Here is a 22,611-nt window from a genome sequence, read left to right as displayed (position 1 = left end):
CATGTACTTACGTGTGAGCTGTGTGTGTGTGTGTGTGTGTGTGTGTAAATACTCATGTTTGTGTGTGAGTGTGTACCTGTTTTGTTTTTGTTGACTTGTGGTATATTGTTGGTGTCCGTGTGGTTGTGTATGTGGTTGTGTTTGCTAGCCACTGGAGTGAGTTTGTGCTTGTGCTTGTGTGTCTGTGTGTGTGTGAGAGTGTCTCTTCGTGTGTGTGTGTGATGTCTGATGACACTGGTCGTGACTCTTTCTGATGCCGCTGCTGATTGAGTGAGTGGCTGTTGTAAGTTGGATCTCCCCACACCACACACACACACACACACACTGCAGGTGCTTAGCTGATCTCCCCACACACACACACACACACACACACACACACACTGCAGGTGCCCAGCTGATCTCCCCACACACACACACACACACACACACACTGCAGGTGCCCAGCTGATCTCCCCACACGCACACACACTGCAGGTGCCCAGCTGATCTCCCCACACACACACACACTGCAGGTGCCCAGCTGGAATGAGAACTCTTGTTTAGGCACTCCTAATCCTCCAGGAAGCCATTCCATCTCTCCTTCCATCTCTCCTTCCATCTCTCCACATCTCCTTCAATCTCTTCTTCCATCTCTCTCTCTCTCCATCTCTCCACCTCTCCTTCCACTTCTCATTTCATCCTTTCAATCCTTCTCCCCCTCCCTCCATCATGATAGAAGCCCCGTGAACATGAACGAGCGTGCTTGTCTGTCCAGAGGAGTGTGTATGTGGGTGTGTGTGTGTGTGTGTGTGTGTGTGTATGTATGTCAGGTTAAAAAACATTTTAGGAGAGAAAACTGTGCTACCAGCCGCTGCAATGCATATTAGTGTGTATCTGTTTGTTTGTTTGTTTGTTTGTTTTTTTGTCAAGTTCAATGTTTGTTTCTTGAGGTAAGAGGCAATAAAGAGGAAGTTGAATATTTTTTCACTACTGCACTGCAATGTGTAGCGTCATTACAAGGATCCAATGATTTTGTTCAAGAAAGGCGATACAGGGAGCTTGAAGATCATACACAAACTCTCTCTGTATTCCTTGCTGCTGTGGCCATGCGGAAAAGCACCGTGTTTCATAGCGCGGTGCGGATAATCGTGGAGCTCCGGCTAGTGCTTCCATGGTCCGGGGGCGGGAAGGGAACAGGGAGGAAAGGGTTGCGTCCACCGTTGGAGTAGAAACTGCTTGTTGAGTTGTTGTTACACTTCTTATAGTGTCTGCTGAAGACAATATAGTGCTTAATAAGGCAGCTGCTTCAGTAAGGTTGTTGCTTGAAGTTTGATTTCACATGGTCAGCCATTCAATGATAGCGACACAGTAGACCCTTTCCCACAAAACATGCTCAACTTCCTATTGGATGTGCACAATGACACTCTTCCTGTTTGACGAAAACACCTTCCTGTTCAAGTGAAATCCTCTCACACACATGTGAAATCCTCTCTCACACACATATGAAATCCTCTCACACACACTACTGAAATGCTCTCATACAAACAACTGAAACGCTCACACATACACATATGAAACCAGTTGTGTCTGAAAGCAGTTCACTAGTGTGTATGAGAGATTTTCAGTAGGCTATAATGTGTGAGAGGTTTCACATGTGTGTATGAAAGCGTTTCAGTATAGCGTGTGAGAGGTTTCAGTATAGTGTGTGAGAGGTTTCACGTGTGTATGAAAGCGTTTCAGTTGTGTATATGAGAGCGTTTCACTCATGCGTGTGAGAGGTTTCAGTATAGTGTGTGAGAGGTTTCAGTATAGTGTGTGAGAGGTAATTCTGAATAATGTCCTAAAGGGCCCCTCATAGCCCTGTGTCCATTCATATGCCCCTGACATCAGATGTGCTAATCTGTTTTTGAAACAGGAAGTGCTGACGGAGCCCATGGGTCATTTCCTGTGTGTGTGCATGTGCGTGTGTGTATATATGTGTGTGTGTGTGTGTGCGTGTGCGTGCGTGCGTGCGTGTGTGTGTGTGTGTGCGTGTGTGAGTTGTTGGCCAGAGTGATTGCTGAGTCTAGAGGACAGTTGGAGGACTTTTGTGTGTACTGTAGCCGCCTCAGGCCCCAGTGTAGACAGGGCTCACACAACGAGGAGTCTGTGCACAGTACACCTGACAGGGCTCACACACTGAGGAGTCTGTGCACAGTATACCTGACAGGTGTGTTTTAAAGCAGGACCCCTCAAAGCGCTCACCTGACAGGTGTGTTTTACAGCTTGACCCCTCACCTGACAGGTGTGTTTTACAGCAGGACCCCTCACCTGACAGGTGTGTTTTACAGCAGGACCCCTCAAAGGTAACTGGATCTTCTCCCCTCTCTCCTTTTCTCTCCCCCCTCTCTCTCTCCACTCTCTCTCTCTCCTCTCCTCTCTCTCTCTCTCTCTCTCTCTCTCTCTCTCTCTCTCTCCTCTCTCTCTCTCTCTCTCTCTCTCTCTCTCCTTCTCAGGCGAGCAATGGAAATGACCCGTGGGCAGCGTTCTCCACTAATGCCAACGCGGGGTTCTCCAACAACTGGGCGGCCCAGCCACAGGGCACAGAGACGGGCAGGACCAGCACACACGACCCCTGGGGCTCTGCAGCCCCACCCCACCCACAGGCCTACCAGGGCCCAGGTCAGTCCCACCTGTGTGTGTGTGTGTGTGTGTCGGTGTTTCTGTGTGTTTGGGTTTAAAGAGGTAATGTTTTTACCTCTTTTCATGGTGTGTGTGTGTGTGGTTAAATGGGTTCAGTGAGGTAATGTTTTTCATATAGTGTGGGGGAGGGGGGGGGGGGCTTAATGAGGTAGTGTTACTGTTTATCATAGTGTGTGAGTGTCTATAGTGCTGAGTCACATGGGCAGAGTCATACCGGTGGTTAGGTAAGTTCCTTTGTGGTGAAATCACTGACCAACACACATACACCTACCTGTAGGATTTCTGTTGGATGTCTTTTGCTCAGTTGGCCTTCTATAGAAAGATTCCTCTGTTTAGTTTACTGTTGAGTGCTGTTTATTTTATCCTCCACACACACACACACACACACATGAAAAGAGGAGCAACTGGGAGAGTCCAAAATAACATCCATTCTCTCTTTCCTTCTCTCTCCTGTGTAAAGACATATACCCATATCCCTACCTCATTGACACAGGTATCCTGGAGTTTGCCCGGCCTGTCGTTGTGCTTGAGTTGTGCTTGAGTTGTGCTTGATGTTGACTTCATGGAGGACTAGTCTACTGCATGTGTGTGAGAAAGTGACTGAGAGGACAGAGGTGATGCACTAACTCTGAGCATGCCACTCAACCCTGTTTAATCGGATTAAACCCCTCTCAACCCTGTTACTCAGAGTAGACGTCACCCGACTCAACCCTGTTACTCAGAGTAGACACCACTCAACCCTGTTACGCAGAGTAGACACCACTCAACCCTGTTACGCAGAGTAGACACCACTCAACCCTGTTACGCAGAGTAGACACCACTCAACCCTGTTACGCAGAGTAGACACCACTCAACCCTGTTACGCAGAGTAGACACCACTCAACCCTGTTACGCAGAGTAGACACCACTCAACCCTGTTACGCAGAGTAGACACCACTCAACCTCGTTACTCAGAGTAGACGTTACCCAACTCAACCCCGTTACTCAGAGTAGACGTTACCCAACTCAACCCTGTCAATCAGAGTAGACACCACTCAACCCTGTTACGCAGAGTAGACACCACTCAACCCTGTCAATCAGAGTAGACACCACTCAACCCTGTCAATCAGAGTAGACACCACTCAACCCTGTCAATCAGAGTAGACACCACTCAACCCTGTTACGCAGAGTAGACGTTACCCAACTCAACCCTGTCAATCAGAGTAGACACCACTCAACCCCGTTACTCAGAGTAGTCCTCACCCTGTTACTCAGAGTAGTCCTCACCCTGTTACTCAGAGTAGTCCTCACCCTGTTACTCAGAGTCCTCACCCTGTTCATATCACATCAGTGAAGAGATCAGATCCCACCCTACTCAACCCTGTTTATATGACGTCAGATCACACCCCATTAAGGTTTGAGGTTCTGGGTTTATATGACGTCAGATCACACCCCATTAGGGTTTGAGGTTCTGGGTTTATATGACGTCAGATCACACCCCATTAGGGTTTGAGGTTCTGGGTTTATATGACGTCAGATCACACCCCATTAGGGTTTGAGGTTCTGAGTTTATATGACGTCAGATCACACCTCATTAGGGTTTGAGGTTCTGGGTTTATATCACGTCAGATCACACCCCATTAGGGTTTGAGGTTCTGGGTTTATATGACGTCAGATCACACCCCATTAGGGTTTGAGGTTCTGGGTTGGCCATGAGGATTGTGTGGTTTTGCTGCACATTAAGAGTGTGGTGTGTGTGTGTGTGTGTGTGTGTGTGTGTGTGTGTGTGTGTTTGTTTGTTTGTTTGTTTGTTGTGATTTGTGCCATGTGCTCGTGGTCCTCTGCCTAAGTCTTGGGTACTGATTTAGACCCTCTAAGCCCTTCTACTATGAGGACCTGTGAATGTGTAACCTACATTAAATAGAACTTGCTAAAAGGTTCCTGTGGCTATCAGCACAGTCGGCTATGAGAGGGTGGGATGTTTAGCGAGGGTTTGCCACAGGCTTCCCATGACTGCATGTGTGGACCAGTCTGGAAGGTCACAAAGGCTGTGATGTCTCCGTCTCATTGCTGTGTGGTGTGTCCTTTTTGTCCTCTCTGGGTTCCCGTCTGCCACCAGGAGCAGATGATGACGAGTGGGATGATGAGTGGGATGACAAGTCGACAGGTGGCTACGGCGAATCAGAGGGAGGGGAGGGCGGGGCCATCAACAGAGGAGGGGCCACTGGAACCTCCATGAAAATCAAGTATGTTGTTCTATTTGTTTAGTAGCATAGTTTAATGTCTGCCAATGCCCCCCCCCCCCCCCCCCCACACACATGCACCCACACGCGCACACACACACACACACACACACACACACACACTTTTTTCTTCAAAAATATGATTTATTTTAAATGATTGTGTGTCTGCTAGTTGTTTTTTCCCAATACGCTTTTGTAAGAAGCATGTTTTATTTAAAATGAATGTGTGTGATGTTCTGCAAGCATGTCTGCCAGTGCTTTCCCTAATACACTCAGAGCAAAGATTTTGGGTATGATATGTTGATCCCTTGATGTGAATTGAAGTTGTTTTGAGTTGAGTGTAACCACAGCACCACAACATCAAACTGCTGGCACTTTTGCCTTCTACTTTAGATGATAACTATTCTACTCATACTGTACCCAGACAGCAAACTGTGAAGAACCAGACCCTTTGGTAAGCCATGCCCAGCTCATCCTCAGGTTCTCCAGCCTCTCCTAGTCTGATTCCTGTTGTCTAACTGGTTCTCCAGCCTCTCCTAGTCTGATTCCTGTTGTCTAACTGGTTCTCCAGCTTCTTTAAGTTTGGTTCTTGTTCTCTAGCAGGTTCCCCAGTTTCTCTTATAACCCTTTTCCACTGACAGAGAATTGGTTCTGTTCCCGTTCGCATTTCCACCAAACAAAAAAAACGGTTCAGAACGTGGCACTTTGGTTCAGAGTTGGAACCAAAAAAATATTTTTTCTGTGAACCGGAGTGAGCGTGACATTCTACCATTCAAAGAGAAGAAGGCTAAAAGGAAGAGTTTTCTCTCCCTATCAACCATTGCCATGAGGAAACAAAACTAGGCAACTAGCATTTCAAGGCTGCAATTATCAAGCATTACACAGCTAATGAAGTCATATTGTTATCTCCTGTTACATGCATTGACTCTTGTTTACATGCAACACCCTCTATTGATGACGTATCCTTAATTCCGTTCAAAACTGGTAGAAATGCGAGCTGGTTCACAAGATAGCACCAAGGTTCAAGAACAGATTCTCTGTTGGTCGAAAAACACCCTAAGTCTGGTTATTGTTCTCTAGCAGGTTTGTCAGCCTCTCTAAGTCTGGTTCTTGTACTCAAACAGGTTCCATAGCTTCTCCAAGTCTGGTTCTTGTTTTCTGACTGGTTCCTCAGCCTCTCCAAGTCTGGTTCTTGTTTTCTGACAGGTTCTCCAGCTTCTCTAGTTTGGTTCTTGTATTCCAACAGGTTCCCTAGCTGTTCTAAGTCTGATTCTTGTTCTCCAACAGGTTCCCGAGCTTCTCTAAGTCTGGCCCTGAGCTGTATCTTCTCTCCAAACCTGCACCCAAAGGCAAGGACAGACTGCTAATCTACGTAAGTTTCCCATGTGTCCAACCCTGCTGCCTCTCTGACACCATTCTCTTGATAAGCGCTACATCCGTATTCACTTACGTATTCAGTTACTGCCCAACCCTGATGAATCTGCATGTAATCTCCCCCTGCTGGTCTACTGTGGTATTGATGTAAAGACCCCCTGCTGGTCTACTGTACATGTGAAGGCCCCCTGCTGGTCTACTTTGGTACTGACGTAATCTCTCCCTGCTGGTCTACTGTACATGTAAAGGCCCCCTGCTGGTCTACTGTGGTGTTGACGTAAAGACCCCCTGCAGGTCTACTGTGGTGTTGACGTAATCTCCCCCTGCTGGTCTACTGTGGTACTGACGTAATCTCCCCCTGCTGGTCTACTGTTGTATTGACGTAATGTCCCCCTGCTGGTCAACTTTGGTATTAGCTCTAATCTGGCTTGCATAAATCTGTGATGTTGGTGTGTGTATTGATCTGAGTGGTGTGTGTGTGTGTGTGTGTGTGTGCGTGCGTGTGCGTGTTTCCTTGCCGTCTTACTGCAGATGGGAGAGGTTGGTCCCATCTGGTCGTACCCCGAGGCTGCGCTGGACTGTGTTGTTGCGGACCCTAAGAAAGGCACCAAGATGTACGGCCTTAAGAGCTACATCGAGTACCAGGTCTCCCCCAATGTGAGTTCCACGCTGTAGATGTTTGGACCAATCAGTAGGCTCTCAGTAGGACAGGGCGGAGCCTCTAACCCAGGGCTGCCCAATAGACCTCTAGAGTTGGCCTACAAAAAAGCTACCATCTTTGCCCATATAAGGAGACCTGGTTTCTTGCGATTTTTCTTATGAGAAAATAACATGGGGATTTTGAATTATTGCACCTGTTAAACAAAATTATTTGTATTCATATTTTGTTAATTACTTATGTGTATTAATATTGTATGAATATTTATTTTATTATTCCTTAATATGTGTTCAACTTCAAATGTATGGAAACACATTGTGTTGCACAATTAATTTCAGAAAAAAATGGTTCCCATTTAACTGTCAGAAAAAAGAATGTTCAGAAGAGTGTGTCAATTTTATGTTCTATATTAATTATTAATTCATATTGATGCAAATAACTTTCTTCCAAGACATAGAATTGTCATATTTTTTTCAAGATTTTGATTGCTTCAGATACACAGTATATTTGTACTCCTTAAAACAGCCATATCATTTCATGATATTAATAAGAGTAGGCTAGTGTAGCCACAGCACAAAGACGAGCACAGTAAAGAGTGTTAGTGTTATGGGTGAAGTGGTGTTTTTTTACATTTCTTAAAATTTGTCTATCGTTTATAGACTGTTAATTTTGTACAAATGTGCAGTACATTTCAGTGTAATGGTCCACGACTTGAACATTTTCAACAAATTCCTTGAATTTCCCCTTGGGGATCAATAAAGTATCTATCTATCTATCTATCTATCTATCTATCATTTAGTTCTGGCCCTCGGCCCTCCACCCCCATTAATTTCTGACCCTTGAACTTGACTTTGAGGGGGAAGAATTTGAGCACCCCTGCTCTAACCTCTCTTCCTGTTTCTAGACCACCAACAGACCTGTCAATCACAGATACAAGCATTTCGATTGGCTGTATGAGAGGCTTCTGGATAAGTTTGGTTCAGCAGTCCCCATCCCATCTCTCCCTGATAAACAGGTGACAGGTACAGTAAGCTCGCCATTCTGGCATACAAGTACACCTTGACACACTCACACACTCTTATTCACGGTGCATGTAAAACACTTACTTCTTACTGTACCCCCCCCCCTTCTCTCTCTCTCCACTTCTCTCCTTCCCTCTCTCTGTCCATCTCTCCCCTTCTCTCTCTCTCTCTCTCTCTCTCTCTCCTTCCCTCTCTCTCTCCATCTCTCCCCTGCTCTCTCTCCCTCTCTCCACTTTTCTCCCTCCCTCTCTCCCACCGTCTCTCCCCTTCTCTCTCTCCCTCCATCCCCCTCTCCTAGGGCGTTTTGAAGAGGAGTTTATTAAGATGCGGATGGAGAGGCTGCAGGGCTGGATGACGCGCATGTGCCGACACCCTGTCATCGCCACCAGCGAGGTCTTCCAGCTCTTCCTGTCCTACAAGGACGAGAAGGTTCCCTTACTTCTTATGTCAATTATTACCAGGGCCAGTCTCCCCAGAGAAACTAGGGCTTAAGTGTCTTGCTCAAGGCCACGACAGTGGCAGCAGGGAACTGAAGCCACAACTTTTCTAGCTACTGCATGCTAGCACATGCTAGCTACACTACCACACTACTCCATGCTAGCCCAACTCCTTAGCCACTACACTACCACACTACTGCATGCTAGCCCAGCTCCTTAACCGCTACACTACTACTGCATGCTAGCCCAGCTCCTTAACCATTATGCTACCACTGGCCATTGGTGTTGTATTAATAGTGTGACGACCTCTCCCAACAGGACTGGAAGATGGGGAAGAGGAAAGCAGAGAAGGACGAGGCGGTGGGCGCCATGATCTTCTCCACCATCGACCCCGAGGGTCTGCCTGATCTGGACCCTATTGATGTGTGAGTGACAGTACTGCTAGAGTGGTTGTTATTGATGTGTGAGTGACAGTACTGCTAGAGTGGTTGTTATTGATGTGTGAGTGACAGTACTGCTAGAGTGGTTGTTATTGATGTGTGAGTGACAGTACTGCTAGAGTGGTTGTGCCAGGTCAGGTGCAGAACAAAGTGAGCATGTAGCATTCCCTCTTCCTTTGAGTGACCAGAGCTGCCAGTGGGACCTACTGACTGTGTGTGTGTGCATGTGTATGTCAAACATGTTTGCAGTTTGTGAGCAGTTTAATAGGTTTACTAAAGTGATGGATAGCCAATTGAAGGAAGGCTCTTCTGACTGTGTGTGTGTGTGTGTGTGTGTGTGTGTGTGTAGAGAACATAAGTGTGAGCAGTTTACCAGGTTTACTAGGGCGATGGATGATGGTGTGAAAGACCTACTGACAGTTGGACAGGAGCACTGGAAGAGATGTACAGGACGTGAGTAAACAACAAACAAACAAACATCTCAACAAAACAAACAACAAACAATGTGCAAGACAAGTAAAGCAGTAACAGTTTGCAACTTTCGCTATTAGAACATTTCTAATAACTCCAGCAGTGTAATAAGAACAGCTCTGATAACTCCAGCAGTACTGACAGCAGTGTAATAAGAACAGTGTAATAAGAACAGCTCTGATAACTCAGCAGTGTAATAAGAACAGCTCTGATAACTCCAGCAGTACTGACAGCAGTGTAGTAAGCCACACCAGCCAGCCGATTCAGTCTCAAATGGGTGCAGGAAACAGAGTATCTTTGTGTGTGTGTGTGTGTGTGTTTGATTTGCTTTGGTTCTGTTACTTTTCCAGCCCTGCCTAAAGAGTACCAGCGGATTGGAAAGGCCTTCCAGAACCTCTCATCAGTCTTCAACACCAGTGGATATGAAGGTAAACTCACACACACTCATATATACTAAACCACACACCTGCACACACACACACCCTCACACATAGTTACACGACATCCTCAAACCCCACACAACCTCTCACACCCATGCTGTTAGACTACACAGTGTTCAGGTACTACACCACACACACACACACACACACACCCTCATATACTACACCACACACACATACACCCTCATATATACTACATCACACACTCACACCCATGCTGTTAGACTACACAGTGTTCAGGTACTACACCACACACACACACCCTCATATATACTACACCACACTGACACATACACCCTCATATATACTACACCACACACACACACACACACACATACATACACCCTCATATATACTACACCACACACTCACACCCATGCTGTTAGACTACACAGTGCTCAGGTTAAGGTGGTATTTTGTGTGTTAGTTCATGTGCTTCCCTTCCTGTGCTTAGGGGAGGCCACTCTGACTGATGCGCTGACACAAGCAGGGAAGACCTATGAGGATATCGCTCTGATGGTGGCCGAGCAGGTAGGACACAGGACTCCCAAACTGTAGCGCCCACTCAGGGTTTCCGTTGTCCGGTAATTGCCGGACATTGGCCGAAAAAAAAAATGAAATGTCCGACAAAATTAAATCTCTCCGGTCAAATTGTCCGATTGAAATTGGCTAATAATCCCGTCCCCTAACGCAATCTGAATTTGAGAATAAGCCTTAATATGTAAGCCTATATTCTACGTCCTCTGGCTATGTTTTTAAATGAACAGGCTCTACCGTTTGAAAAGTAAGCTATTAAACAACACGCATAGCCTATGCTGCATTTCAAGTAGGAAGCGCACGCGGCTTAAAACGTCCATGTTAAACAACGAACAAATGAGTGAGGCGGTTCAAACATGGCCAGGCCCAGGCAGAATAGCCTTAAACGTTTTTTCAGAGGCCAGACGCGATGGATGATGATAAATTGGTAACGTCTGAAGCCTCAGATGTCCGGTCAACTCCACCACCACCAGATAAAAAGCAGAAGTGTCGGGCGTATCTGTCGGAATCAGTGACCTTGGAAGTGGAGTTGCGGGGGGTGCGGCCGCTCCAAGACACTGTCATTCTCCGTGTACATTGGACATGCAAAGTGTTCTTTACCCAAAGCATACAGTAGGCCTATGCATTCTCTGTCTATGATCTGCAGGGTTAGGGCCTCCTCGACGAGGAGATTACTGGTCCGCGGATAGTTTTTGGCACAATTAAACGGTATTATTGAACCGCGGCCGAAAGAAAAAGAAACTAAACATTTCCCAGAATAGGAAACATTTCTTAATTTATTGTTATCAAATAAAGAGGCATAGCATTAGGGGGTAGTGGTGTGAGCGCTCATTCTTGTGTGTGCGCATCTGTGTAAGTTAAACAGTCACCACTGGAGATAACGTGAGTAGCAGCAACAAACAACGTAGCCTTTTTAAAACAATGAACGAAGCGGACTCTTGCTGTCCATGAAAATATACTGGATAGATCTTGTTAGGCATGTTTAAGTTAGGCTAATGAACATGTTGCATTCTATACAGCCTGATTATGTCATTCTTTAAGCTACATAGCCTGTCTCCAGTTTTCCTCAATTTGACTAATTAGGAAGGGATAATAGGATATTTGACCGGCATATCATCAAAATGTCCGGAAAACGAAACCTCTCCCGGCACCATTTTTTTCTAGCGGAAAATCTGCACCCACTAGGCAGGAGGAGGATGTCATAACACGTCCTCTTTTGGAGCATGGTTTTGTTGAGTACTGAGAGACCTTTTTTTTGCTGAGCAAAGACCCAAGTGATAGTTCATTTACTTTATTTGTCCTGAAGGAATTATTCATGGAGATAGTAATGTTAGGCTCAGAGGGTGTTATTCTCTTTTAACACTCCTATCTTGAATTTCCCCTTGGGGATCAATAAAATATCTATCTATCTGTCTATCTATCTATCATATCTATCTATCTATCTATCTATCTATCTATCTAATGAGGCAGCCATGTTAGGCTCAGAGGGTGTTATTCTCTTTTAACACTCCTATCGATGTGACAACAGCCATCGATAACTTGTTATAACTCTCTAACAAACAGTGGTATTAAGCTGTAATGTAATGTTTGGGGCAGCCTTGGCCTACTGGTTAGCGCTTCGGACTTGTAACTGTAGGCACGGCTGAAGTGCCCTTGAGCAAGGCACCTAACCCCTCAATGCTCCCCGAGCGCCGCTGTTGTAGCAGGCAGCTCACTACACCGGGATTAGTGTGTGCTTCACCTCACTGTGTGCTCACTGTGTGCAGTGTGTTTCACTAATTCATGGATTGGGATAAATGCAGAGACCAAATTTCCCTCACGGGATCAAAAGAGTATATATACTTATACTTATATACTTAATAGCACATAATAACAATCTCAGACAACACAACCATCGATAACTTGTGATCACTCTCTCTCAAACAGTGGTATTAAGCTGCAATAGCACATAATAACGCCTTGTATTACTGCTCTGTTTGGTGTTTAAGCAGTTCCCTAGAGGAGCATGGTCCTGGTAAGCATTTAGCAATATCTAAACACATGATGTGGCTGGACTGTGGCTGAGATGCGGGGCCCTACTTTTAATGGTGGGCAAAGTGCAAAGTCTATCAACAGGTTCTCGTGCGTGAACTGGAGCTATCCTGTGGCATGTGGGCGCATTGAGCTGACTCATCAATATTTACACTTAAGGTCTTGCCCATGATTTTAAATGAGGAAATAGATTTTGCCTAATTATTAATTTAGATTAAGAGTTACATTGAGACTTAGCACTTTGCCCATCTTTCAAATGAGGTCCCTTAATGTCTACACTTTACAAAAGGTGATGTGAGTTGTCTTTCCCCATTATTAGATATCAGACATGACCCGATGACTCGATATCAAGCTCATTTAGCTTTATGAGCTGTTGTCTGTAGCGTTGTTTCACCATGCTGAATTGCACATAGATGCAGAGTTGTATATAAATATATAGAACTGTAGCATAGTTTCACCATGCTGGATTGCACATAGATGCAGAGTTGTACATAAATACTGTATATAGAACTGTAGCGTAGTTTCACCATGCTGGATTGCACATAGATGCATAGTTGTACATAAATATATATAGAACTGTAGAATTGACCTGGGCAGCCAGTGCTCAGGCAGTAAGTCAGATATCCCCTTCCCCCTCTGCAGAGGACTCATGTTCCAACTCTATTACTGACTTCATTAGCCATCATTAGCCTCCTCCCCATACTGTATACTGTTAGCCATCATTAGCCTCCTCGCCATACTGTATACTGTTAGCCATCATTAGCCTCCTCCCCATACTGTATACTGTTAGCCATCATTAGCCTCCTCGCCATACTGTATACTGTTAGCCATCATTAGCCTCCTCCCCATACTGTATACTGTTAGCCATCATTAGCCTCCTCCCCATACTGTATACTGTTAGCCATCATTAGCCTCCTCGCCATACTGTATACTGTTAGCCATCATTAGCCTCCTCTCCATACTGTATACTGTTAGCCGTCATTAGCCTCCTCCCCATACTATATACTGTGCTGTTAGCCTCCTCGCCATACTATATACTGTTAGCCATCATTAGCCTCCTCTCCATACTGTATACTGACCTCATTAGCCATCATTAGCCTCCTCTCCATACTGTATACTGTGCTGTTAGCCATCATTAGCCTCCTCCCCATACTATATACTGTGCTGTTAGCCATCATTAGCCTCCTCTCCATACTGTATACTGTGCTGTTAGCCATCATTAGCCTCCTCTCTGTACACTGTTAGCCATCATTAGCCTCCCCGCCATACTATGTGCTGTTAGCCATCATTAGCCTCCTCTCTATACTGTATACTGTGCTGTTAGCCATCATTAGCCTCCTCTCCATACTGTATACTGTGCTGTTAGCCATCATTAGCCTCCTCTCTGTACACTGTTAGCCATCATTAGCCTCCTCTCCCTACTGTATACTGTTAGCCATCATTAGCCTCCTCTCCATGCTGTATGCTGTTAGCCATCATTAGCCTCCCTCATGGGCCATACTGTGTAGTGTACAGTGTGGACAATCATACCCATGGTTTAGTCACTTGTGATGTTTCTTGGCTGCCGACCTGTTTGGCTCCCTCATCTGGATGTTTTCTCATTCTGTCATTCTGCTTGAAAGCGGAAGTTTTTCCTCTTCCATAAATTTCTACAAATCTCTTAAATGATTATGTTGAGTAGCTTGTGATTTGAGTTTTGAGTTCTGTGTGTGTGTGTTGGGTGTGATCTCACCTCACTATGTTTTCACCATCAGCCCAAAAAAGACCTGCACTATCTCATGGAGACCAACAACGAGTACAAGGGACTTCTGGGATGCTTCCCCGACACCATCGGAGTCCACAAGGTATGCCATAAACAGGAAATAGGGTTGCAGGCCCTAAATGACACAAGGTACTCCGTAAACAGGAAATGCTTAGCGGGCCCTAATGCTAGCCGACAAGGTGCACCCTCATCATGGAAGAATAGTCCAACTCCAACTTCGGGCCCTGATGTCAGAACATGTCTGAAGTACTTGAGGAAACACTTCAACTTTTTAGGAGATAAGCTTATTTGCTGTCTACCCCAGAATTAGAAAAGAGGCTCTGTGCATGCAACATCCTAGTCTGACACAGTTAGCCTAACTTAGCACGATTCACTGGAAGTGGGTTAAACCAGTTAGCCTATTACTAGTGAGCCTATAGCTAAAAGGAAGCTAGCAAATAAGCTTTCCCAAAAAGTTGGCATGTTCCTTTAGATTAGATTAGATTAGATTCAACTGTATTTTCATTGTGCAGAGTACAAGTACAAAGACAATGAAAAAAACAGACCACTTGCTAGAAAACCAGACCACTTGCTAGATAGTACAGTACGCTCTCAGTTCTCCATGTGAGTGTGTTAAACCTGTGATGTTCTCCTTGTGAGTGGTGTTAAACCTGTGGCCACTCGTCTGTTTCTCAGTCTGCCATAGAGAAAGTGAAAGAAGGGGACAAACTGGTGGCCACCAGTAAAATCACACCTGGCGACAAGATCACCATGGCCAAGAGAGCAAGCACCATGTCATACGCATTACAAGGTACGAGGCTAACAGCTACTCTATACACGACACTAACAGCTACTCTATACACTGTCATACGCATTACAAGGTACGAGGCTAACAGCTACTCTATACACTGATAGTTGTTGAGAACCATGTCATACCCCTTACAAGGTATGAGGCTAATAGTTGATGAGAACCATGTCATACGCATTACAAGGTATGAGGCTAACGGCCACTGTATGCATTATGTCATACGCATTACAAGGGTAATAGCTACTGAGCACGATGTCATGCGCATTACGAGCTTTCACATCACAAGGTACAAAGTGCAACTTTTACATTCTGGAGACATTTTAAGATTCTAGTTTTACAAGGTACATGTTTTACAAGAGAGCACCAGGTGTAAGTTTGACATCCTAGTTGGCACCATATCGTACCTCATTCACACACGGCATGAGCTCCGTAGGTGGGGGTGGGAGGGTGCTTGTGTCATTTGGGAGCAGGAAGTACTCTGAACGTAGATTCTGGACCTATGACTGAATGATTGAGGCTTGAAATGTGCACTTCTGTGAACAGTGGTGTTTTAAAACCTGTTTACAAACAGGTCAGTAAATCTCTGCCTAGCTGGTAAAAAGGTCACTGTTCTATTTTTCTGCATTACGATATGATTTACATAATCCTCTCCCTGAAAAGAGGAAACGCTGAAGTCTAGACGGCTCTTATAATGTGCCGTAGAAGCGCTGAAGTCTAGACGGCTCTTATAATGTGCCGTAGAAACGCTGAAGTCTAGACGCCAATCATTCAGGCTTCCCTCTAAATTCTCACACTGTTCCTCTTCACAGCTGAGATGAATCATTTCCACAGCAACCGTATCTATGACTACAACCGTGTGATGAGGTTGTACCTGGAGGAGCAGGTGAAGTTCTATGAAACGGTAAGATCATAACATTACCGATTGGCATCCTACATCAGCCTGTCACGGCCAGTGGCCAGACTAGATCAGTTATTCACACCTGTGAGCCTGTAATTCGGACGTGTGAAACTTGCTTTTAGACATCATGAGCTAATCTGCATACTGTAATGTGTGCGACTAGCAAAATATTTAGCAGCTAAAAATGTTCCTTAGATATATTTTAGTTTCATGTGTGTGTCTGGCATGGTTGTTTTTAGTTGTGTGTTGAGTTGTCTCTCCTCATCTCACACAAGCTCGTCTCATCCTTTAGATCGCTGAGAAGCTGAAGCATGCGCACAGCCAGTTTACCGCCATGTGAGAGAGATCACTGAAGCCAACCGACCACAGCACTAAACATGTCTCTTCATCGCTCGCTCTCTCTCTCTCTCTCCCTCCCTCCCTCTCTCCCTCTCTCTCTCTCCCTCCCTCTCTCTCTCGCTCTCTCTCTCTCTCTCTCTCTGCTCTCTTCCATCTGCATCTCTCCCTCCGCCTCTCTCAGTGGCGCCAAATCAGGTTTTTTATACACACACACACACACACACACTGACCCTTGGCTCTTAGGATGCCGTGAGGTGAGTGGATAGTGTGTGTGTGTGTGTGTGTATGTGTTGGGTGGGAGCGCGCGCAGTGACCAATGAAAGTAGCTACTGCAGGACCACAAGCCAATAAGCCAATGAGCATGAGTCCCCCTGAAGCCAGCAGCACTCACTCAGGATCTGTTCAGGGGCGCTGTGGTCACCTGTGGTCACTCTCCTGCAGTAGCTTGCGGCCATGGCTCTGTTAGAGGGAACGGTATAGTGGGATTCAGGGCAAAGGCGCCACCTGCTGCCCGCCCACTCAAACCAGAGCTAGCCAATCACCTGCTGCCCGCCCATTCAAACCAGAGCTAGCCAATCACCTCGTCTTCTCTTTCACCCTCAGCTAATGAGATGATGCCACACCCTTTAGGTCCAGGACCTGCGCTAGCCAATCCCTTGCTCTGGTTTACGCTCAGCCAATGAGACTCTCAGATGGGTGGTCCTACTGAGACTAAGGAAGTGTGTGTGTGTGTGTGTGTGGAGGCTGAGACCTCTCACTCCAGTGCCTTTGCTGATGCTTTCACCGCCGCACTTTAATGCTTCTTCTTTTTAATTTAATTAAAACACTTTAATTAAGCGTTTCTGTCCATGCACAGCCATACCAATACTGACACACACATATGAACACAGAGTATGACATGCAGCACACACACACACACACACACACACATATGATCAAAGTATGAAATGCAGCACACACACACACACACACACACATATGATCACAGTATGAAATGCAGCACACACACACACACACACACACACACATATGATCACAGTATGAAATGCAGCACACACACACACACACACACTCTGCAGGGGGCTGGTCCTTTTGTTTGCTTTCATTTTGTTTAGTTTTGTTTTGTATAATGTTGTTTTTGTTTAGTGTTATTTTGTTTTGTAGTGTTGTTTTTGTTTAGTGTTATTTTGTTTTGTATAATGTTGTTTTTGTTTAGTGTTATTTTGTTTTGTTTGGTCTATACATTGTAAATGGCAGCCATGTGTTTTCCCAGAGTGGAACAAGGAGTGCCAAATCATTTCTCTCCCTCTCTATGCACATCCTTTCTTTCTTACCTTTTTTATCCCCCTCTTCTTCCGCTTGTCTTCTGGTCCCCATATGAGGATGCATCCCGTTTATAAATAGCGCTCCTCTTCACCCGGTGCATGTGCTTCAGTCGTTGATATCATATTTTATGTATAGTTAATATTTACATACCAGATGACAAATATGGACACAAGAGAAAATTGCAATGATTTAATAAACTCTGATTTGTAAAACATTCTTTCTGGTTATGTTTCTTGTGTAAGTGTGGTGTGTGTGTGTATGCAAATATTGTGTGTGTTTATATCTGTATAGGTGTGTGTGTGTTTATATCTGTATGGGTGTGTGTGTGTGTTTTCTGTTAGAATGAGCATATTTGTGGTGTGTGTGTGTGTGTAGGTGGTTATTTGTGGTGTGTGTGTGTGTGTGTGTGTGTGTAGGCGGTTATTTGTGGTGTGTGTGTGTGTGTGTAGGGGGTTATTTGTGGTGTGTGTGTGTGTGTGTAGGGGGGTATTTGTGGTGTGTGTGTGTGTAGGGGGTTATTTGTGGTGTGTGTGTGTAGGGGGGTATTTGTGGTGTGTGTGTGTGTAGGGGGGTATTTGTGGTGTGTGTGTGTGTGTGTGTGTTTAGGGGGTTATTTGTGGTGTGTGTGTAGGGGGTTATTTGTGGTGTGTGTGTGTGTGTGTAGGGGGGTATTTGTGGTGTGTGTGTGTGTGTGTAGGGGGTTATTTGTGGTGTGTGTGTGTTTAGGGGGGTATTTGTGGTGTGTGTGTGTGTGTAGGGGGTTATTTGTGGTGTGTGTGTGTTTAGGGGGGTATTTGTGGTGTGTGTGTGTAGGGGTTATTTGTGGTGTGTGTGTGTGTAGGGGGGTATTTGTGGTGTGTGTGTGTGTAGGGGGGTATTTGTGGTGTGTGTGTGTGTGTAGGGGGGTATTTGTGGTGTGTGTGTGTAGGGGGGTATTTGTGGTGTGTGTGTGTGTGTAGGGGGTTATTTGTGGTGTGTGTGTGTGTGTGTAGGGGGGTATTTGTGGTGTGTGTGTGTAGGGGGGTATTTGTGGTGTGTGTGTGTGTGTAGGGGGTTATTTGTGGTGTGTGTGTGTGTGTGTAGGGGGGTATTTGTGGTGTGTGTGTGTGTAGGGGGGTATTTGTGGTGTGTGTGTGTGTGTAGGGGGGTATTTGTGGTGTGTGTGTGTGTAGGGGGGTATTTGTGGTGTGTGTGTGTGTAGGGGGTTATTTGTGGTGTGTGTGTGTATGTGTAGGGAGTTATTTGTGGTATGTGTGTGTGTAGGGGGTTATTTGTGGTGTGTGTGTGTGTGTGTAGGGAGTTATTTGTGGTGTGTATGTGTGTGTGTAGGGGGTTATTTGTGGTGTGTGTGTGTGTGTGTAGGGAGTTATTTGTGGTGTGTGTGTGTGTGTGTGTAGGGAGTTATTTGTGGTGTGTATGTGTGTGTGTAGGGGGTTATTTGTGGTGTGTGTGTGTGTGTGTGTAGGGAGTTATTTGTGGTGTGTATGTGTGTGTGTAGGGGGTTATTTGTGGTGTGTGTGTGTAGGGAGTTATTTGTGGTGTGTATGTGTGTAGGGGGTTAAATCCACAGTGAGTCTCTTCTTCCTGGTGACAGCTGTGCTGAACAGTTCAGGCATAAGAATGAGTGCTATGACAAAGCACACTCTGTTCTGCAGGCTTATAAGAGTGTGTGTGTGTCTTAAGAGAGAGAGAACATGTGTATGTTTGTGCATGTGTGACAACCTCAAGAAGATTCTGCATGCCATCTCGAATCAACTTTTATTTTAAAAACTTCTGTCCCAAAGAACCCAGTAGTGTAGCGTAGCCTGGGTCACAAACACAACCCAGTAGCGTAACATATCCTAGCCTAGCATAGCGTAGCCTGGGTCACAAACACAACCCAGTAGCGTAGCATATCCTAGCCTAGCATAGCGTAGCCTGGGTCACAAACACAACCTGGCTTACATTGCTGCTCTTAGTTACAGTAATCAGAAGACCTTAACAACAACAACAACATTAACACCCACAGACATACTGTACACTACTCACTGTACATGTCAAACTCACTCTTAATACGTCATGTTCCATGACCTATAGGATTGGTTCTGCCACAAGAGCGTTCTTCGTGGAGTTCCAAGGAATCCTGTCTCTTAATCCCCTGGAGTGTGTGTCTGAGCAGAAGGCTGTGTACGTGTGTGTGTGAGTGTGTGTGTGTGGCACAGTACATGAGAATATGGTTGGGTCATACCTGGCGGCTTTGATGATGGAGTCTGTCAGAGGAGTGTGAACCGGACCTAAATCAGGACCCACTCTAGAACAGACAGGAACCTAATCAGGACCCACTCTAGAATAGATCGGACTTCAACCAGCATCCGATCTAGAACAAACAGGAACCTAATCAGGACCCACTCTAGAATACATCGGACTTCAACCAGGATCCGATCTAGAACAAACCGGAACCTAACCAGGACCCACTCTAGAACAGATCCACACCAGGTCAGCTTGGTTCTGGTCAGGGTCTGGGCCGGCCTTTAGATCCTCGAGTGTGCATTTTTATACAGTACGTCGAGTGTGTGTGTGAATTTCTGTATGGTAGTCCATATGTGATTGTGAGTGTGTGTGTGTGTGTGTGAAAAAGTGTGTGCACTTTGGTTCAGTAGTCTGTTTGTGTATGTACTTCTGTACAGCAGTCCAAGTGTGTGTGTGTGTGCGCACACTTTCTTCACAGTATTCCATGTGTGTGTGCTTCTTTAAAGTAGTCCAAGAATGTGTGTGTGTGTGTGTGTGTGTGTGTGTACGTGCACACTTTTTTCAGCATTCCGTGTGTGTGTGCTTCTTTAAAGTAGTCCAATAGTGTGTGTGTGGCACAGCACATGGACATAGGGCTGTAAGGGGATGTGGTCAGGTGCAGTCTGAAGGTGCTCTCTGTCAGGTGGTCAGGTGCGGTCGGTGTGTGTGGTCAGGTGCAGTCTGAAGGTGCTCTCTGTCAGGTGGTCAGGTGTGGTCGGTGTGTATGGTCAGGTGCGGTCAGTGTGTGTGGTCAGGTGCAGTCTGAAGGTGCTCTCTGTCAGGTGGTCAGGTGTGGTCGGTGTGTATGGTCAGGTGCGGTCGGTGTGTGTGGTCAGGTGCAGTCTGAAGGTGCTCTCTGTCAGGTGGTCAGGTGCGGTCGGTGTGTGTGGTCAGGTGGTCAGGTGCGGTCGTTATGTGTGGTCAGGTGCAGTCTGAAGTTCTCTATCAGGTGGTCAGGTGTGGTCGGTGTGTATGGTCAGGTGCGGTCGTGTGTGTGGTCAGGTGCAGTCTGAAGGTGCTCTCTGTCAGGTGCGGTCGGTGTGTGTGGTCAGGTGCAGTCTGCAGGTGTTCTCTATCAGATGGTCAGGTGTGTGTGGTCAGGTGCGGTCTGAAGGTGCTCTCGTGTCAGGTGGTCAGGTGCAGTCGGTGTGTGTGGTCAGGGGGACAGGTGTGGTCGGTGTGTATGGTCAGGTGCAGTCTGAAGGTGTTCTCTTGTCAGGTGGTCAGGTGCAGTCTGTGTGTATGGTCAGGGGGACAGGTGAGGTCGGTGTGTATGGTCAGGTGCAGTCTGTGTGTGTGGTCAGGTGCGGTCTGAAGGTGTTCTCTTGTCAGGTGGTCAAGTGCAGTCTGTGTGTGTGGTCAGGGGGACAGGTGCAGTCTGTGTGTGTGGTCAGGGGGACAGGTGCAGTCGGTGTGTGTGGTCAGGGGGACAGGTGAGGTCTGTGTGTGTGGTCAGGGGGACAGGTGTGGTCAGGGGGACAGGTGCGGTCTGAAGGTCCGTGGGCGGATCATCATGCTGACCCTGCGGAGGGAGTAGTAGTCAGAGTCCTTCCAGGTGAACCACACGATCCCGTCTGGACCCAGTGGGTTCTTCGCTTTAGGAGAGTACCGCCCTCCCTGTACAAACACACACACACACACACGTTTTAGAAGAGTACCGCCGCCCTGTCCAAACACACACAGACTGATATAGCATTCATCCCTTATTACACACAAACACACACACACACACACAGACTGATATAGCATTCATCCCTCATCACAGACAGTTAGGAGTGTGTGTTTGTAACAGTGTGCTACAGACTGTGTGTCACTCTGTGACTGACTTGAATGAATCACCATTGTGTGTGTGTGTGTGTGTGTGTGTGTGTATGTGTGTTTAGAGAAAAAGTGCTCAAGTTCTTCCCAATAAAGGGCCAAACTATAATTTGAGTGGAGGGCCGTGGATCAAAAATAAGCATTGATGTTGTTACTTGACATTAAATTGAAATGGATCATATTTTTGTTGAATTGAGCTTTTATGTTGTTTCTTTACATTAAATTGAAATGTATCATATTTTTAATATTACTGATATTACCGATTTTTGTCGGTATGCCGCTGCCTCAGACAGCAGTCCATGGAGACCCAGCTACTCACTCGTGTCGTGGGCTAGGAGTGTGTGTGTGTGTGTGAGAGTATAACTGCATGAAGCTGACGATGCACACACACACACAGACACACACACACACACACACACACACACACACAGATTCTGTGAACAGTATGAATCACTGGGAGGATTTCATTTGTTTTAAAAACCTGCTGAGTCAGCTTCCCCTGAAGAACTCTGAGGAATGTTCAGTAAAACACAGGCACAGGAAGTCAGCACTTTAGCCCTCGCTAAAATATTAGTGCTTATCAGCGTATACTGCCCTGGCCTTCCTTACACACACACACACACGCACACAGACATACATACACAGACACTGTGTCTCCTCGTCTGACCAGCCTGCCTGTCTGGTAACACACACACACTCGCACGCCTGGTCCACATCATACTCCTGTCTGGTCTATGTGTGATGTTTGTTTGTATTTGTTGTGGCAACATAGAGTGAGATTTTCCTCTCTGTCCTCATCAGAGCGATTAGATCCATCTGATGTTCAAGGTTAACATCAGCAGATACGGCCTCAAAATAAACTACACACTCTCTCTCTCTCTCCGTCTCTACTCATCAAAATAAACTACACACACTCTCTCTCTCTCCGTCTCTACTCATCAAAATAAACTACACACACTCTCTCTCTCTCCGTCTCTACTCATCTGAGTAAGCTACTCTCTCTCTTTCTCTACTCCTCTAATAAAACTACTACTCTCTACTTTGAGTAAACTACTCTATCTCTCCTCCTCTGAGTAAACTACTCTCTCCTCTGAGTAAACTACTACTCTCTACTTTGAGT

At 45.9% G+C, this 22,611-nt stretch overlaps 2 protein-coding genes across 6 annotated transcripts in view; one reads left to right on the top strand and one right to left on the bottom strand.

Annotated features, from left to right (window-relative positions):
- Positions 1–16,369, top strand: part of snx9b (sorting nexin 9b) — a 30,846-nt gene extending 14,477 nt beyond the window's left edge. For 2 of the 4 annotated variants that reach the window (XM_042095124.1, XM_042095127.1), the window contains 16 exons: positions 2,475–2,640; positions 3,122–3,154; positions 4,760–4,886; positions 5,308–5,337; positions 6,171–6,255; positions 6,789–6,914; positions 7,820–7,937; positions 8,236–8,366; positions 8,693–8,799; positions 9,164–9,267; positions 9,636–9,713; positions 10,180–10,256; positions 14,048–14,137; positions 14,731–14,845; positions 15,652–15,743; positions 16,033–16,369. In XM_042095124.1, the coding sequence (XP_041951058.1) occupies positions 2,475–2,640; positions 3,122–3,154; positions 4,760–4,886; positions 5,308–5,337; positions 6,171–6,255; positions 6,789–6,914; positions 7,820–7,937; positions 8,236–8,366; positions 8,693–8,799; positions 9,164–9,267; positions 9,636–9,713; positions 10,180–10,256; positions 14,048–14,137; positions 14,731–14,845; positions 15,652–15,743; positions 16,033–16,080 (1,527 nt within the window). In that variant the 3' untranslated portion in view covers positions 16,081–16,369. The remainder of the gene's footprint in view (positions 1–2,474; positions 2,641–3,121; positions 3,155–4,759; positions 4,887–5,307; positions 5,338–6,170; positions 6,256–6,788; positions 6,915–7,819; positions 7,938–8,235; positions 8,367–8,692; positions 8,800–9,163; positions 9,268–9,635; positions 9,714–10,179; positions 10,257–14,047; positions 14,138–14,730; positions 14,846–15,651; positions 15,744–16,032) is intronic. The other 2 variants (XM_042095125.1, XM_042095126.1) reach the window with 2 other exon arrangements.
- A 4,355-nt stretch (positions 16,370–20,724) lies between these two features.
- si:ch211-203k16.3 (fibrinogen-like protein 1) overlaps positions 20,725–22,611 on the bottom strand; it is a 30,438-nt gene continuing 28,551 nt past the window's right edge. For both annotated transcript variants that reach the window (XM_042095132.1, XM_042095130.1), the window contains exon 7: positions 20,725–21,290. In XM_042095132.1, coding sequence (XP_041951066.1) covers positions 21,144–21,290 — 147 coding nt within the window. In that variant the 3' untranslated portion in view covers positions 20,725–21,143. The remainder of the gene's footprint in view (positions 21,291–22,611) is intronic.

Source organism: Alosa sapidissima, chromosome 6 (genome assembly GCF_018492685.1).
Source record: "Alosa sapidissima isolate fAloSap1 chromosome 6, fAloSap1.pri, whole genome shotgun sequence".
Lineage (NCBI taxonomy): Eukaryota > Metazoa > Chordata > Actinopteri > Clupeiformes > Clupeidae > Alosa > Alosa sapidissima.
The sequence above is the reverse complement of the archived record's forward strand: the minus strand, read 5'-3'. Positions and strand labels throughout refer to the sequence as shown.